General features: G+C 39.2%; 1 protein-coding gene across 1 annotated transcript in view; it reads right to left on the bottom strand.

Annotated features, from left to right (window-relative positions):
- pkd1b (polycystic kidney disease 1b) overlaps nt 1–16,707 on the bottom strand; it is a 47,451-nt gene that overhangs the window by 12,099 nt on the left and 18,645 nt on the right. Inside the window, exons 15-33 of the mRNA XM_046854751.1 lie at nt 15,443–15,674; nt 15,203–15,353; nt 12,838–12,972; nt 12,468–12,612; nt 11,789–12,385; nt 11,404–11,548; nt 11,065–11,314; nt 9,478–9,673; nt 9,137–9,304; nt 8,890–9,033; nt 7,299–7,506; nt 5,120–5,243; nt 4,808–4,954; nt 3,361–3,425; nt 3,102–3,292; nt 2,440–2,551; nt 2,148–2,314; nt 1,590–1,792; nt 1,298–1,495 (exon numbers count right to left, since the gene is read on the bottom strand). Coding sequence (XP_046710707.1) covers nt 1,298–1,495; nt 1,590–1,792; nt 2,148–2,314; nt 2,440–2,551; nt 3,102–3,292; nt 3,361–3,425; nt 4,808–4,954; nt 5,120–5,243; nt 7,299–7,506; nt 8,890–9,033; nt 9,137–9,304; nt 9,478–9,673; nt 11,065–11,314; nt 11,404–11,548; nt 11,789–12,385; nt 12,468–12,612; nt 12,838–12,972; nt 15,203–15,353; nt 15,443–15,674 — 3,578 coding nt within the window. The remainder of the gene's footprint in view (nt 1–1,297; nt 1,496–1,589; nt 1,793–2,147; nt 2,315–2,439; nt 2,552–3,101; nt 3,293–3,360; nt 3,426–4,807; nt 4,955–5,119; nt 5,244–7,298; nt 7,507–8,889; nt 9,034–9,136; nt 9,305–9,477; nt 9,674–11,064; nt 11,315–11,403; nt 11,549–11,788; nt 12,386–12,467; nt 12,613–12,837; nt 12,973–15,202; nt 15,354–15,442; nt 15,675–16,707) is intronic.

The raw sequence follows: 16,707 nt of genomic DNA, 5'->3' as shown, positions 1-16,707 counted from the left end.
ACCGTTGCACCCCTAGTGGTCAGCATGTAATATACAAGTGAATCAATGTACAGTAAATAAATATAAAAGACTATGGCAGTAAAAATTATGCCGTAAGCGTAACGGTTGATGGTTTGGTTTGGATGGATTACTGATCATAATTATTATGATTACGACTATGACTATGATTAACAGATCAAGCACAACTCATGTCACATAGTTTGAAATAAATTCAGAAATATTATTTTATATTTTACTTATATAATATATTTATATATTATTATTTTATTTAATAATATTTATTTGATATATATTCCTAAGAAAGATCTATCAAAAACAACTATAATTGAAGCTAGATAAGCATAATGAACATAGATATAATAAAGGTAAAAAAAATTAATTGTTACATTTATTTTACAGCATAGTAAAAATATCTCTTCACATATTACAGTGATGTTTGAAAGACAGCCTACAGCTTGGCGATACTGGGGCTTGATCAGGGGTTCCGATCAGTAACCCAGAGCCTTAAACCAGGTGCACACTGTGTGATTTTGGCCACGATTTGGTCGTCTGAGAGAAATGTTGAAAATCCTATAATCCGAGCATTAAATCTGTAGTCTTTGATCACTGTTTAATGGCTGTTGCGATATATTTTTTTCCAGCAGTGTCAGAAGATTTTAGAAACTCTACTGTAGTGTGACTTTTTTCCTACAACAACCGGCAAACCAAGATCCAAAAGGAACATGATGACCTAATTATCACCACAACTACGACCCATCTCATGGAAAATGTTGAAATGAGTCAGGTGGAGAAAACAGCAAGAAGAGTAACGTATCGCGTTATGAAGGGAAAAGCAGTGTTTGTATGACGTCATAATATCGAGGCATGTCATGAACAAAATAAACCCTACAGATTTTGTTTGCTGCTAACTACTGTTAGCAAAAGAACGTGGGTCTGAACATGTCATGGATTGATGATGTAAAACTTCGGATGAAACATGAAAAACTGTCACCCAGCATTACCCACTGAAATTTGCTAAAATTGTACAAAGAAACTCAGCCATATGCTGTCATTGCTGGCCATGGAGTCAGAGCTCTTTAAAAAGCAATGGGAAATGCTAATTTTTACAGAGCTCTACACTAAAGATGATCCATCAAGCAGGGCATGGACCCGGCAAAGTATTTCAGTCCGCCAGTAAAGAATTTTTGCAGTTGTGCCTTTGAGATTTTTTTAAGATTTCCCTTGCTTGAAGATACAGACTAAAGATCACTATATTATACTTTAAGTCAAAACATAATTGGACTCAACCAATCCTCACCTTCATGAGATTCCTAAGAATTCGTACTTTCCGAGCCTCTTCTTTAGCGTGCAGCAAGCCGTAACCACAAAGAGGACGCACATCGACATCTTGATCCTTCTCCATCCTCATCACTACGGTCTCCTGAGCCAACCGATCCTCCACCTCTGGGTCTACAGGTTTTACCACACCGGCAAGATACATAGCCCGAACACATATCTGTAAAAATGTAGAACAAAATAACAGCTAATCCTCTGGATAGATCTTCATTTTTGACCAAATTGACTATTAATGCTAGCATTCCTTCACTAACCGTAAGAGGCTCCAGGATCAAAAGTGATGTGAAGAAGGCTGACAGAACTGATGTGAGCCACATGAGGAGCACCGAGTTGGAGAAAGTGCTCCCGTACAAGCCCACCAATACCAGACATGTTCCCAAGAGCACAGCCACAAGAAGATAAGTCACAGCCAACACCCAAGATGGAAGCATCAGACCTGGTGCACTGCGAGACACACCTGGGGATCGGCCATATTTTATTTCTCTTACACAAAGGATTTATAGACATACATACTTCCAATAAGGCACATTTGTTTGGTGGAACATTTGTACAGCTTGGAAATCCTGTATTGGCAGTGCTTGACCAGTGATGTGCTCTAAAGGAATCTCAACCTTTGCAATTCCTGGTCAGGATGAACCCTTACTCTTTTTGGGACAAAATTCCTGAGGTTCTAAACAGTTCCTGATTGCTTTATAAACTAAAAAGATTTCTGAGACAACATGCAGTTCCTCCTCTATTGTTCATGAAAACGTTCCTGTCATGAAAACATTTGATAAAAGAACATTTAAGACCACACAATCAAATAATCTCACCTATGTGTGTGATAGAGGTGGTGCTGAAGGAGTCTGGGGGAAGACTGGGGAGAAAAGTACTGGCCACACTACACATGGACATGGAGCAGTGGGTTTTATAAAGACCTTCATCGCAATCCAACTTCTCCACGCTCAAGTCCATCCACTCACTAGAGGAACTCTCCAGTCTAGAGTAAACACATGTGCACCTTGAGCTTGGGGAAGATGTTCCCTCAATGTCACTGCACCAGAAAATGCACACAGTATCTATCCAATATGGTAATGTGCTGCAGGTAAGGTAGTAGGTACTCACGTATCAGATAAAGCAGTTTCATTGGGTGAATATCGGCCGCTATCGGATCCACTTGGCCCTGATGAAGAAGCACTGGATAGGAAAGGATCTGCAGAAGCAGGCGGCAATTCACCTTCCACAAAAAAAAAAAAAAATTAATTATATATATATATATATATATATATATATATATATATATATATATATATATATATATATATATATATATATTGAATATATATAATATTTAATATATATTTTTTACATTGAAAAAAAAAAAAAAAGAAAAAAATTATATATATATATATATAAATATAAATAAAATGAAAATATTGCAATTCTTATGTCACATTGTAGAAAAATTAATGTAAAAAAAGATATCTATATCACGAATGCTAGATTCTGAAAAAGATTTATTTTATTTCATTGCCTCATCGCTGATATTGTTAAAGCCTTTTCGGATTAAGTCTCCAGTGTCAATAGAGATACCAGGTAAAGGTACATATTTTGCCATCAAATTGACGCTTTTTCACTTCACTTAATGAGGGAATAATAGCTAATTAGCAAATTTTACACAGTATTAAATGTAACAATAAACGGATAAAAAGCATCACTCATTTTTTACTGCTAAAAATATTTCAAATTATTAATTATACAGCACACCGCCAACATACACAACGTACCAAAGAACGTCGACTGCTCTTTCTTCAGATATGAAGAACTGCTCTGTTCGGGGGTTGAACGATCTGGAGAATTCAGTCGCAACTGAAGAAGAGCTCTTTTTCTCTTCAGCAGCCGTGTGGGTCCCATCAACTCAGCAAGACCAAAAATACTGTCGCTGGATGTCCACTGCTCAACTCCGCTAGAGCAAGGACTAAACATTTGATGCTTTTTAGTTTCAACCTACAACATTCCTGATAGCAAACACAATGAGTTTGATACCTTTCACTCCCAAAGTGTGATCTGGTCCAAAATTCCGACTCCAGTTTCGGGCTCTCCAAGGACTCCTTAATAAAATGCAAACATTTTCAGTTTTTTTAGTAATATTTTGTAAACACTTTACACCACTTTTGAATTCTCAATTTATATCAGTGAATATGACAGTAGTTTAATCAGAATGATATATTGAACAAAATTCTCGATTCTGATTGGTCAAAAAGTTATAAGTAATTAATTAATAACTAATAATAATATTAATAGGCACAATGTTGTGCATAAACAGATAAATTTTATTTCATTGTGTAATAGCTGATATTGTAAAGACCCTTTTTGGAAGGAGTCTCAAGTGACATTAGAGACACCGGAGGTAAAGCATATTTTGATATCGAATTGCCGCTTTTTGTGGTTTCTTGATAAGGAAGTGTGAACGGGTGAGATGGTGGTTAAGGTTATGGGTTACTGTTTGGAAGGTCGTGTGTTCAAGCCCCAGCATCACCGAACTGCCACTGTCGGGGCCCTTGAGCAAGACCTTTAACCCTCTCTGCTACAGGAGCACTATATCATGGCTGAGCCCAACTCCCTAACATCACAGTTGTATGCAAAAAAAATATATAATTTCACTGCTCTTTAATGTACATGTTAAAAATATAAAGCAGCTTTCTTTCTTATCTGAAGATGCATTGTATTATTTTTTCTATAGTAACTGCTGATTTAACTTTCTTTCGGCTTCTCCCATTAGGGGTCGCCACAGCGGACCATCCACATGTTTGATTTGGCACATGTTTTTACGCTGGATGCCCTTCCTAACGCAACCCTCCCCATTTATTCAGGCTTGGGACCAGCACTAAGGCTTGTGCAACCCTAATGGCTGGGGTTGGTTTCCTGACCGGGGATCAAACCCGGGCTGCAGCGGTGAGAGCACAGAATCCTAACCACTAGACCACCAGGGTAACTGCTGATTTATTGATCGCAAAGGCAGTGTGGGTGGATCGCATGACATTAAAAGAAAATAGATATTTATTTATTCTTTTTTTTGGTAGGTAGATCATTTTGACTTGGTCATTTCATAAGTAGCTCGCATGCTGAAGAAGAGTGTGCACCCCTGATGTACATCATCCATTGTAGCCTGTATGGTGGATGAACCACATCCTGAAAAACATTGTGCTTAGGTAACCAAATATAGCATCACTGACATGACCATTTCCATAAGAACATATTTATCTAACATGTAAGAAAGGAGACTCCAGTGTTAGAGATTTTGTAATAATTTTCAAGTTTTTAGGACAGAGGAGTTTACACTTTGCAGTTTCTGTGGAATGTTTTTTTTTTTTTTTCTTTCAATTTTTTGGTTTTTCTCTTTTTCTGTCTCTTTCATTTTATTTTTTCATATCTGTAAGCGATGACAGGAACAGATTTTCTCAACACAAACACAAACACAACTAAGTCTTACAAAGGAAGATTCTGTGTGTGTTGAAGACTCCTGGGCTGTAGGCATGGACATAAAGGAAGCACAAGAGATAACTGGGTGGCTGAGGTACACATCCATCTCTACGATATCAGACATGGGGGAAGGAGGAAGGCAGAGCTCCATGGCGACCTGTAACAATGTAATGAAACAATAATTAAGCTCCATGTACACATTACAATAAAACAACATTGTTTGAACGGAATGTTTCCTGAGCAAACTTCTTATCCTTTGTGATAAGGTAGAAACATAATGTAGATATAAAATAGAACGTGAAACAAGGAGGAATGTTCATGCCTTGCTCTTGGTCTTCCTGAACAGGAAGGTGAGGAGAGATTGGAGAGGAAACATCACAACAGCAATAGTCATTCCAACCAGGATGATCTCTGGGGTCATTGGCATCTGGTCAGACACTGGACCTCTACAATGAGGAAAGGAGAATAAATTATTTTCATCCTAACATCGAGGAACTGTAGTATATACCTACATGTGTATGTGTGACACACCTGACTTCTCCACCCATATGTGATTCTTTTCCTGACAAAGTTGGAGCCACACAAGTCAAGTCAAGTCAAGTGAAGTTTATTTCTATAGCGCTTTTCACAACAGACATTGTCTCTAAGCAGTTTTACAGAAATTAACAGTTAAGGTGAACGATGTGTTTTATCCCTGATGAGCAGCCATGGCGACTGAGGCAAGGAAAAACTCCCTGAGATGTCAAGGAAGAAACCTTGAGAGGAACCAGACTCAAAAGGGGAAACCCATCCTCAATTGGGTGACATCAAGACTGTGATTATTAAGTATTAAGTGTACAAGTGTACAAGAAGTGGATGTGGTAAAAAGAAATGTTCCCTTCACTTATATTAGAAGACCCAGACCTGTTCCAGCATGACAATGGCACTGTGCACAAATCCAGATCCAAAACCATCGAGAAGATTTGATGTACATGAGCTGGAGTAAGTCTTCAAACTTCAACCCTATTGAACACCTTTGTGATAAATCGGATGGCTGGCTGCACCCCATTCCTCCTCATCATACATAATTACCCGTTTTTGTTGTTGAATGAGCACAAATTTCCACAACACATTTTAAAATCTAGTGGAACATCTTTCCAGAAGAGTGGAGGTTATTATTGCAGTAAATGGAGGAAATGGAATCGTATACTAATCGTATGCTCAGACTTTAGTCCAGAGCCTTTTCTGTGCAATGGCAATAAATTGATATCTATTCCATTCATCTCATTGGCTTGAAAGTATAAATTCTGGAGTTACAGGGAATTGAATAACAATCCTTCAAAGTCAATCCAATGGTATATATATAACATAACATAACATAATACACTTCGTCCTCTGGGTCTTAATATTTGCACACTTGAGAACACAACTTAAGTGAGGAATGTGTACGTTGCCTCGTCAAAGGTATAGCTCCGTATTGTTTCTTTGTATTTATACTTTGTCGAGTGTGTAACTGTTGATTTAGCATATCATTAAATAATCACCTAACCTCTATATAACCTACTCTAACACACCTAATTTAATACTAACTGCTTCTTTAGTTGTCAGGCTTTGTGTCGAATTGAGTATTTCCTCAACAGATACACTTCCATTTAATCATAAGTAGTAAAAAACTTCTTAAAAGTGAAAGGTTTTACACATGTATTCATTCACCACACATTCTCACGCTTGCACATTTCTACATCACTTATTAGCTACGATTTTATATAGACAACATGTTGTGGACAACCGAGAATATGATTTTTGAGCACCCCATTTTACATCTAGTCTTTATTTACTCTTATAATAACCTCCACTCTTCTGGGAAGATGTTCCACTAGATCTTGAAGTGTGCTTGTGGAGATTTGTGCTCATTTAACCACCAAAGGAGGTGAATTTAGGAGCCCTGGAGTGCAGTCAGCATTCCAATTCATCCCAAAGGTGTTCAATAGGGTTGAGATCAGAGCTCTTCAGCAGGAAATTTTCCACTCCAACCCATGTAAGGCAGATTATCATGGACAGGGGCATTGTCATGCTGGAACAGGTTTGGGTCTTCTAGTTTAAATCTAGTTTTATAATAGCAGAGGCTGCTATTAAAAAGCATAACATTTGTCCAGTAGGGATGTACTTTCAATACCTTTAAATGAAGTTGAATGCAAAAGCAACCTAACCCTTTCGAGTCCTCTGGTAAAAAACATACCCTTGAGTGCACCGTGTTCATGGCGAGAGTTTACTTCCTGGAAGGTACAGTTCAGTACCACTTCCTCTGAGCACGCTTAATCTGTTTATCCCTGCTAATCTAATCGTGTTGATACAGCATATCATTAAATAATCTTCTGAAGTGTATGCTTGAGTTGCCTTATTTTAACACACCTAATACAACACAGCAGCAAATCATTAACGTGACGCGCCGCCGTGTTTGCTGTACTGCATTCGTTTTCCTGGAAAACTACACATGTCTGGATTAGGGTTGGATCTGTTACCTGCTGCTTGAGGTTGCTAAGCCATACCACACCGCCCCTGCTGCCAGGTAAAGGTGTAGCACTAGAGCGCAGCAGGTCACTCTCTGGGCTCGGCTAAAAGTGCTGTGAGCTGGACGTTCCCAAAGAGACAGCCAGAGGTGATGATCCTGCAGGCCGAACAGAAGCTGGGCACGCCAAATCCTTCTGAACTGCTGCAGCTCCGGGGGGCCTACAACAAATTGATATGCAAAGGAGATTTTATTCATTTCTATATGGACTACATATACAAATGCGCACACATGCATATATTTAGACTACTGTATTTCCAAAAGTATTGGGTCACCTGACATTTCCTGCTATATGTGGTTCTTTTCCAAACTGTTACCACAAATCTGGAGGCACTCAATTGTACAGGACTTTAGATGCACTCTAACAAAACTTTGCATTCACTTAAACATGAAAACTTAAACCTTTTCCAGCCCCTGTGCATTATTTGAGCTCCTTGAAGATCTGGTTTACATGTTTCAGAGCGGAAGATCTTGCTGCTATAGAGCTCTAATCTCATCCCTTCTGAACACCTTTGGGATGAATGTGAACGCTGACTGCACCCCAGGTCTCCTCACCTACATCAGTACCTGCCTTTCATAACACCCTTGTGGCTAATGAAAACAAATATCTACAAACACACTCCAACATCTAGTGGAACATCTTCCCAGAAGAGTTGAGGGAATTATAAGAGCAAATTAAATGTGGAATCTAGTGTTTAAAAAATCACATACCCACATTTGAACTCCGTGGCTTACACAATGAATTTTTCCTGGGTTTTTCCCGGTTCACAAACTTCAAGCCAAAAAAACTGAGCGACATAACATTAGACCAATGAAATTTCCGAACGGAAATAAAAAAACGCACCTCACCTGTGTTCTGAGCTGCACGGCATCGGGAGAAAAAATGTTTTTTTTTTTAATGCACGACGATGGCAAAAGATAAACTCCTGAGAGAAATAGTTTTGAAAGGAAGGAGGAAGACAGTGAACAATGACTTTCTTGGTTGGCTACTGTTTAGATACAAGCCGTTGTAACGCGTTGAGTCTGGGTGAAGGGAGAGCTCGCTAACTCCAGTTGCAACAGAAATCACATAGGCACAGACAGGTTTCCAAAACTTGTGCTTTTTTTTTTTTCTTGGCAACAGCGTTACGGGTTAGTCAAAGAAACTTAGAAATGAGCATCAGAAAATAATAAGGACATATTCCTCGGTCTTGCACACATGCAGTAATAGCGGAAAAATGCGGCGGCAGGCTGTTCCCAAAATACCGCTCTGCTCTTAAAGAAGCCACAACATATTTCACCCGTTACACCGTGTAACAGACACTGTCTTTCGTTAAAGCCTGTGTAAAGTTCATTAGTTTAGTATGTTCAAAATAAAAATCTTTGTCAAAATTCGGCTTATATATGGGTGCGCTTTATAGTCCGGAAATTACAGTATATTTATATTGTGTTACCTTTAATAAAACCCCAATAATAATAATAATAAAGATTAACACTTTATAACATCAGTGTATCTTGTTATCTTATTTTTTATCTTGTTTATAAGCTATTTTATTGACTCTTACACGTAGCCAGCACGACTTTCTGAACCAAACCAGAGTTCCTTTCATTCTCCACAGACAGCCAGTCATCCACCAGGAAGAAGAACATGTTATCCGTCTGCATGTCCCAAACTGTCACATGCTGAAGATACCACGGGGGCTCCAGACCTGAGTGGGAAAAAAAAAGAAAGTGTGTTGGGTTTTTTTTTTTTTTTTTTTTTTTTTTTTTTTTTTGAACCTGAAGAAAAGTCATTTGTTGGATATATCCCACCTGTGTTGTCATGCCAGATGCATATTTTCCAGATTTCGCCTAAATTGACATCGGTTTCTACCTGAAAGTCGTCTAGACCGTTCCTTTGAAAGGCTCCTTCTCTTTGTAGGTGGCGTGAACCGCTTTTGTTAAGACCATACAGACTAATGCCTACATGAGCAGAGGTTCCTGCAGGAGACGTGGGGGAAATAGGGGAATTACTTTTTTTTTTAAGTGCTATAACATAAGTTAGACAAAGAGCTAACTTTTTACCACAGACTAAAAATGGATAAAGCATACGTTTTATCATTGATGAAAGAAAATCATTGACTAATTGTTATACACATTAAGTCCTCACTTACCGGCCCCTCTGTACCAGCCAGTTTTGACCAGCACCCGATAACGGTAGCGTCCCGTTTGGCCACAAAGTGGGACACAGCTCAGACGAAGGCTCTCCAGATGGTCTAGTTTGTGGGCAATGAGACCAACCAGTAGATGAATCAGGAGGAGAATACCACATACTATCCCTACTACCATGTTTCTTCTCGGTACATCTGACTGAAAGAAAAAGTTTGATCAGTAGCTCTTACGGTGAAGACCATAGTTATTATCCGAGTGTTAAAGTAACAGTCCAGTCCAGTAACTCATCCTTTAAATAACAAATTAAACTCAGTTACAGTTGTTTGGAAGCATATTATAGTTACGTCGTATTATTTTTGCCTATAGCTTTGAAATTGGAGGCAACAATGTCTAGAAAATGTAAATTAAAATGTCCTTCCTACAGCTATTCCTACAAATCAAACCCTGTATACAGCACTGTCACTTTTCAAGAGTTCTGGGCAACAATCTTACCACTGAAACACCACCACTACTGGAATACCTCTTAATAGCAATGGTAAATGTGTCTCTTCTGGAATTTGAAGACTTTTTCTTCTATCGGCTTCTCCTATCAGGGGGCACCACAGTAGATCATCCGTCTCCATACCCCCCCTGTCCTGTACATCTGCCTCTTTCAAACCAACTACCTGCATGTCTTCCTTCACCACATCCATAAACCTCCACCTTGGTCTTCCTCTTTTCCTCCTTCGTGGTGGCTCCATCCTTAGCATTCTCCTACTGATATACCCCATGTCCCTCCTCTGCACATGTCCAAACCATCTCAATTTCACCTCCCTCGCCTTGTCTCCAAAACGTTCTACATGCACTGTCCCTCTGATAAACTCATTTCTAATCCTGTCCATCCTAGTCATTCCCAACAAAAAAAAACCATTTAAGGAAATCCGGGAAGGGAGGGGGTGGGGGCGACGGATGCCAGTTTGTCGGTGCTGGTATTTGAACTTATGACCTATTTGACCTAGTGATCAAAAGTTTTCAATCTTTAGAAGTTCAACAACTACAACTTCCCCAGTAACAAGAATTCCAGATCACCCATATTGGATTCCTAACATCTTTTGGTAGATTTGTGAAATCACAATTAAAGTTTCACTTTATTTTGACCAAACATCAGGATAGTATTTGGGACAAATTGTTGGGCCAAAGTGTTAAAAAGTGTTGAAAGTAAACCTTTAAATTGCTGATACACATCATACAGACAAACACATCAGGCCACCTGACTTTTGCAGTTCTTCCCCAAACTATTACCACAAACGTTGGGCTACTGTTGGCCAAAGGATAAGAAGAAGAGATGCAAGTGGACATGTGCAGAGGAGGGACATGGGGTATATCGGTAGGTAAAAGCTGAGGATGGAACTGCCAGGAAGGAAGACCAAGGAGGAGGTTTATGGATGTGGTGAGGGAAAACATGCAGGTAGTCGGTTTGAAAGAGGCCGATGTAGAGGACGGAGTAGGATGGATACGGATGATCTGCTGTGGCGCCCCCTAATGGGAGCAGGCGAAAAAAGAAGATGAAGATTTATACTGAAAGAATAATATGTAAGAGATTGACGCACTGGTGCGAGAAAAACAATGGCGTCCGGGTGAATAAACAGACTCGCTCCGAAAAGTGTGAGATGCTCAGTGAGGCAGTGAGCAGTATCCGGGCTGCTCGTACTGAGCACGCTCAGTCCACCTGTGCTCCAGCGTCTCCGTTCCATGTCGAAGAACTGGCAGAGAGAGCTGAACACACACACCGAGACACACAAGTCCACGCCTGTGCTGCTCCTTAAAGTCACGTACAGGTCCTTAGCGGAGCCGTTTAAGCTGGATACAGAAATACAGAAGAGGTTTGACATATAGACACTCCGGGGGTACTGTGAAACGGCACGTGTATAGACATGGCATAAACGTACACTGGTTCGAGGAAGATCGTTTCCTCCACTGAAGTAGTGAAGGAGGCGAGAATGAGCTCTTTAACATGAGTGTGTTGGGACTGGTGGACGGTTTGCTCATCTGATATAATTATGGTGACTTTTCCAGAGCCTGGCATACTGCTTCCTACCAACACACACAAACAAAAAATGTCAAATGGATACAAAATACTGAAATAAATAATACCTTGTGATTCTTGAGTAGGAATGTATATCTAATTTATACATAAATGCTTATAGTAACATGAATGAGATGGAAGAAAGTTGCTAATGTTGCTTTAGAGTTAATTCCACGTTAAAACGACTCATTTTGTTCTTATTATAAAAACAATGGTTCTTTTTCATTTAGTAAACAAAGCATTGTTACCTTCACTCAAGCTGAAGTTGAAGGTGATAAAGAGCCCAGCGTTCGGCTCTGTCTCAACAGCTCTGACCATAAAGTTCACGCTTCCTTCCGATCGCAGGGTGACATTTACCCTTCCCGAAACCTCCATCTTCTTGTTATGTAGAGTTACACGTATAGCACTTTCTTCTGTCAGGTTCGAGACAGGGATTGGCGAACCATGCGGTGTGAGGAACTCCATTGCGGTTAGTTTAGTAGAAATCGGTGGCTCTGCAGGGGACACGAATGGGATCTCCTCGCTCTCCAGAACCAGAACGATCTGAACCACCTCCTGGTTTTCGGCCCTCAGTCGTGAGCTCAGATTCGAAGGGATGTAAAACTGGCATGAACTGGATGGGTCTGTACACAGGAGGTCTGAAGCGGGGTCTCCGCGTTTGCCTGTTGCATTGATTCGTGGACTTTGGAGGAGAAGAGCTTCCTCGCCAGGCATCCGTGACCACATTAGGCTACGCATCAGCTGTCCAACCTGGTATAAGGCCGATACTGCAGTGTCGTGGTGTTTGGGGCCATGCAAGAGCGATCCTAAAGCATCTACCGGATTCTTTACAGTCATCGAGGTACCTGAGGCAAAGAAAACGCAGGTGGATTGATGGCGTGTTAAACGTGTTTGATGGCAATATTCAAGAAAAACGAACACTCATACTTAAAACATTGAGAATATTCCTTCCAGTGTCTATAGGAGTGAGATCTCCTTGTCTGGTTTGCTCTCTGATTACACCGATCATCTTCCCCACGGCCTCCACAACTTGCGAGTTACAGTCTCCACACTGCATCTCAGACGTAACGGCCTGTAACAGAGTGAAAACCATTTTAATGATTAAATTCAATTCAATCCTATTTACGTGAATTGATTTCATAGAGGCACCTTTGCTTTTTTTTATTTTAATCCTTACATCGGACATGGTTTCTATGTAAATATCTGAGCCCTCTCTGCCAGCCTGCAGGCCGTGCCAGAATTGCTAACGTTCTCTGAAGCCTGTCTTGTCAGTTATCATGAATAAAACAAGACGTACAGTGGAATGAGCCAAAGCCGAGCTGATCTGTGATGCATCCTGGAGCGAGGACACCGAGAGAGAAGCCAAGGCCTGGGTCACATTGCCTCGCATCTGGACTTTGTCTTTTAACTCCTGCATGCTGGTTGCTTGTATCTAGGGAAAAAAAGAAGACACATACTATAATTAATGATGTAAAAATCATAGAGACATAAATTATAGAGTTAAAGTCTACTTTCTTTTCCCTCAAACTGCACTAGAAATGGCTTTACTCACTCTTTTAGACATTAGGAAGTGATATGCGCCTAAAGAATGTTTCGACAATGCAATAGAATTCACTATAAAACAAGCTTTGGTATATTCTCTGCAGAAAAAGAGATAATAAACTGTACTCGTAGTGCTCACTGTGCTGGTACCAGGTCCCTCAAGCAGAAACTCTTTATACGTGAACACGATTTAACACGTCTTCTTTCACTGTAGCCACAACTGCACCTCCACATACATCATCTCTAGCACAAGCATCGATATTTAGCTCTGACTACGTATATTTTTCCTACGACCAAATACATTTTTCCGCTTCTGTCAGCCATTGTGGAATGAAAAATAAGCCATTAAAGCCACAAGAATATATTTTAGCTTGTGCAGTTTGCTACAGATCCAGTTTGCAAAAAACCCAAGCTTACTGCATAATGAATAAAACATAATATTTTATAATGCATTATGTACCTTTAAAGAACACTTTAACAGAACAGTTATACACAGTTGTATGGTCCAATATATTGTGCTCTTTTGTATACCATATACTGTGTTATATTATTAAAGTATATATATATATATATATATATATATATATATATATATATATATATATATATATATATATATATATATACTGTATATACATACAAAAGTTTATTTATTTTAGTAATTCAATAAAAAAAAGGGAAACTCGTATATTATATAGATTCATCACACACTGACTGATATATTTTAGGTGTTTATTTCTTTTAATTTTGATGATTATGGATTACAGCTAATGAAATTCTAAAAGTCAGTATCTTAGAAAATTTGAATATTGTGAAAAAGCTGATTAAATCCAAACACCCGCAAAGGTTTCCTGAGCCTTTGAATGGTGACTCAGTCTGGTTCAGGCTACACAGTCATGGGGAAGACTGCTAAATGTTTTTCTGATTGGTTTAATAAAGTATTCTTATTTTTTGTGACTGTGAATTGTGAATTTTTTAAGATTTTTTTGTGAACTGGTGGGTTTTTGTTAATTATGAGCCAAAATCATCAAAATTAAAAGAAATAAAGACTTGAAATCAAGTCTGTGTGTGATAAATCTATAATATACGAGTTTCACATTTTGTATTGAATTGAATTACTAAATTACTGTAATTTACGGTCTATTAAACGCACCGAAATATAAGCCGCACCCACTGAATTTGACAAAGATTTTTATTTTGAACATAAATAACATAAATCTACATTGAAACTAATGAACTTTACACAGGCTTTAATGAAAGACAGTGTCTGTTACACGGCTTGTATCTAAACAGTAGCCTACCAAAAAAGTCATTGTTCACTGTCTTCCTCCTTCCTTTCACAACTATTTCTCTCGAGAGTTTATCTTTTGGCATCGTCGTGCGTTTAAAAATCACCATCGGTGAAGCTTTTCTCCCGATGCCGTGCAGCTCAGAACACAGGTGAAGTGTGTTTTTTCATGCCCGGTTGTTTTCAGCGTGACGAATGATTCGCTTCTCCTGTTAACAGTCTGAGTGAGTGGCAGGTCAAACGTCAGAGGAACATCATCCATATTTATGATGTGGTGCGGCCCAATTCAGTCGAAGTGCGATTTAACATAAATAGTTTCATTGGTTTTCAATTTAATTGGTTTAATGTTATGGGTCTCAGTTTTTTGGCATGAAGTTTGTGAAACCGGGAAAACACAGGAAAAATTCATAAATTAGCCGCTTCATTGTTTAAGCTGCGGGGTTCAAAGCGTGGGAAAAAAGTAGCGGCTTATAGTCCGGAAAATACGGTAAATCAACTTTTTAATGATATTCTAATTTATTTAAACGCACCTGTATATATACACACAAATGGTTCCCTCGACTTTTCAATCTTATGATGACAATAACAATATGATAAAATGTACAAAATATAAGTGCTACTTTTAGTAGTGGTACTGTGTTTTGTAGTCAAAGTTGCATTTGTTTTTTTGTATTTTTTCTTCTGCTACAGGTTTTGGGGGTAACATTCTATTTATTTTTTACTATCAGCAATGTTAGTCACCAGTCTGGTAAAACATAGGCTTGTCATTTAGCTAAAAATATCCACTTCTCACTATGATATCAAAACCCAGATTCAGTGTAGTAAAACCCACCTGATTGAGCTGGCTGCTCATCGCCATGGCATATGATATAACATCCTGAGGGTTCCCTTGTTTCACCAAATCCCACAGTTCCTCCTGACTCTTGTTCTTCAACCATTCCATCATGTCTTGGTCCCTGACCGGTACCATGACTACCAGATTCCTGCATGAGTTAAGGTGTTAATTAGTAATTAACACTGTAAATCTGACAACGAATGCCCTTGGTAACAGCAGCAGCAGTGTCTCACACACCTTTTTACAGCAGTGATTTTGGCTCCCATGTTGTCCTCGACAGTCACCATTACAGTGAGAATGGAGGCATTGTGGCCTGGTCTTGTACTGCCCATGGGTACCAGAGTACCAAATGCACTCCGTATGCCTCGGTATAGGGTTATCAAAGGACACTCTGTTTCTGTGCTTTGGCATTGTGCTATCTGAAGAGCGTAGATCATCTGAGCGGAGATATTGTCTTCATCCACCCAGCCTGTAGATAAATAACAGCTTACTGATGTAAAGAGTTCTTGCTTAATTCAGGACCGTATTCAGAGTCAGTGATTTGAGGATATACACAAGTGTTCACAGGTGAATTAAACAGGTATTTCAATTGTCAGTGTTTTAAGTAATCATGCACACAGGATAAGACTCTCGCTCAGCGCTGCTAGTGCTACCAACTCAGCCAATTTTAGAAGGAAATCACTTTTTCTCAAGTTTAACTGCTGGCTGGTGACATATCTGACAGTTCAATTAAGTTAAATATTATTCATTTTTTATTTGTAGAGTGTTTTTAACAATGCAGATTGTCTCAAAGTGATAGAGATCAGAGATAAAGTGGTTATAAAGTTGCCATCGTTGTCGAGGTGTTCAGTGAAGTGCAGAACTGTGGTCCTTAGCTATTGTAGCAAACTGTTGATATTAATTACAATCCAAATCCATCCCTAAATCCCTAGTTCTCGAGTTGCCCAGTAAATTCATGGAGCTTTAGGATGTAGAGGTGAAACCATTCCCAGCTGTGCAGAGTGATCTCCAATTCATGGGAACTCCATCCAGAAGTAAATAGAGAGAGAGAAGGAATGTAGAGGAGTGACAGTGACAGAGAAAAAAATAAAGCTTCCAACAGCTCCATCATGCCTATGTTACCTTCTAACTTTCCATTTTAGATGGCTATGATAGCATTAGATAGTATTGCTGGATTCCTACTTGAACTCTGATCACACTGCACAATGTGCTTAACTACTGTGCACCAAAAAGGGTACCAATAATACCAGTGACCGGCCCCTTTCTTCTTTCTGACTCATCCTGAAGCCCTATCTCTTAATTGAGTTCTCTTCCCATGCTCAATGATGCTGAAGATGGTTCCACATGAACAACCTGAAGATCCATGAAGTTACTGTGAAGGGTTCAACTCAAGAACTATCAAGATAATTAAAAACTATTGGCCACAATGGCTTAGAACTGCAATTTCTATAAACAAGGGTTTATTAAGCAGCATGTGAACATTTTGTCCTCAAAGTTGATGT

Source organism: Silurus meridionalis, chromosome 7 (genome assembly GCF_014805685.1).
Source record: "Silurus meridionalis isolate SWU-2019-XX chromosome 7, ASM1480568v1, whole genome shotgun sequence".
Lineage (NCBI taxonomy): Eukaryota > Metazoa > Chordata > Actinopteri > Siluriformes > Siluridae > Silurus > Silurus meridionalis.
This window is presented reverse-complemented; position numbering and strand designations above follow the sequence as displayed.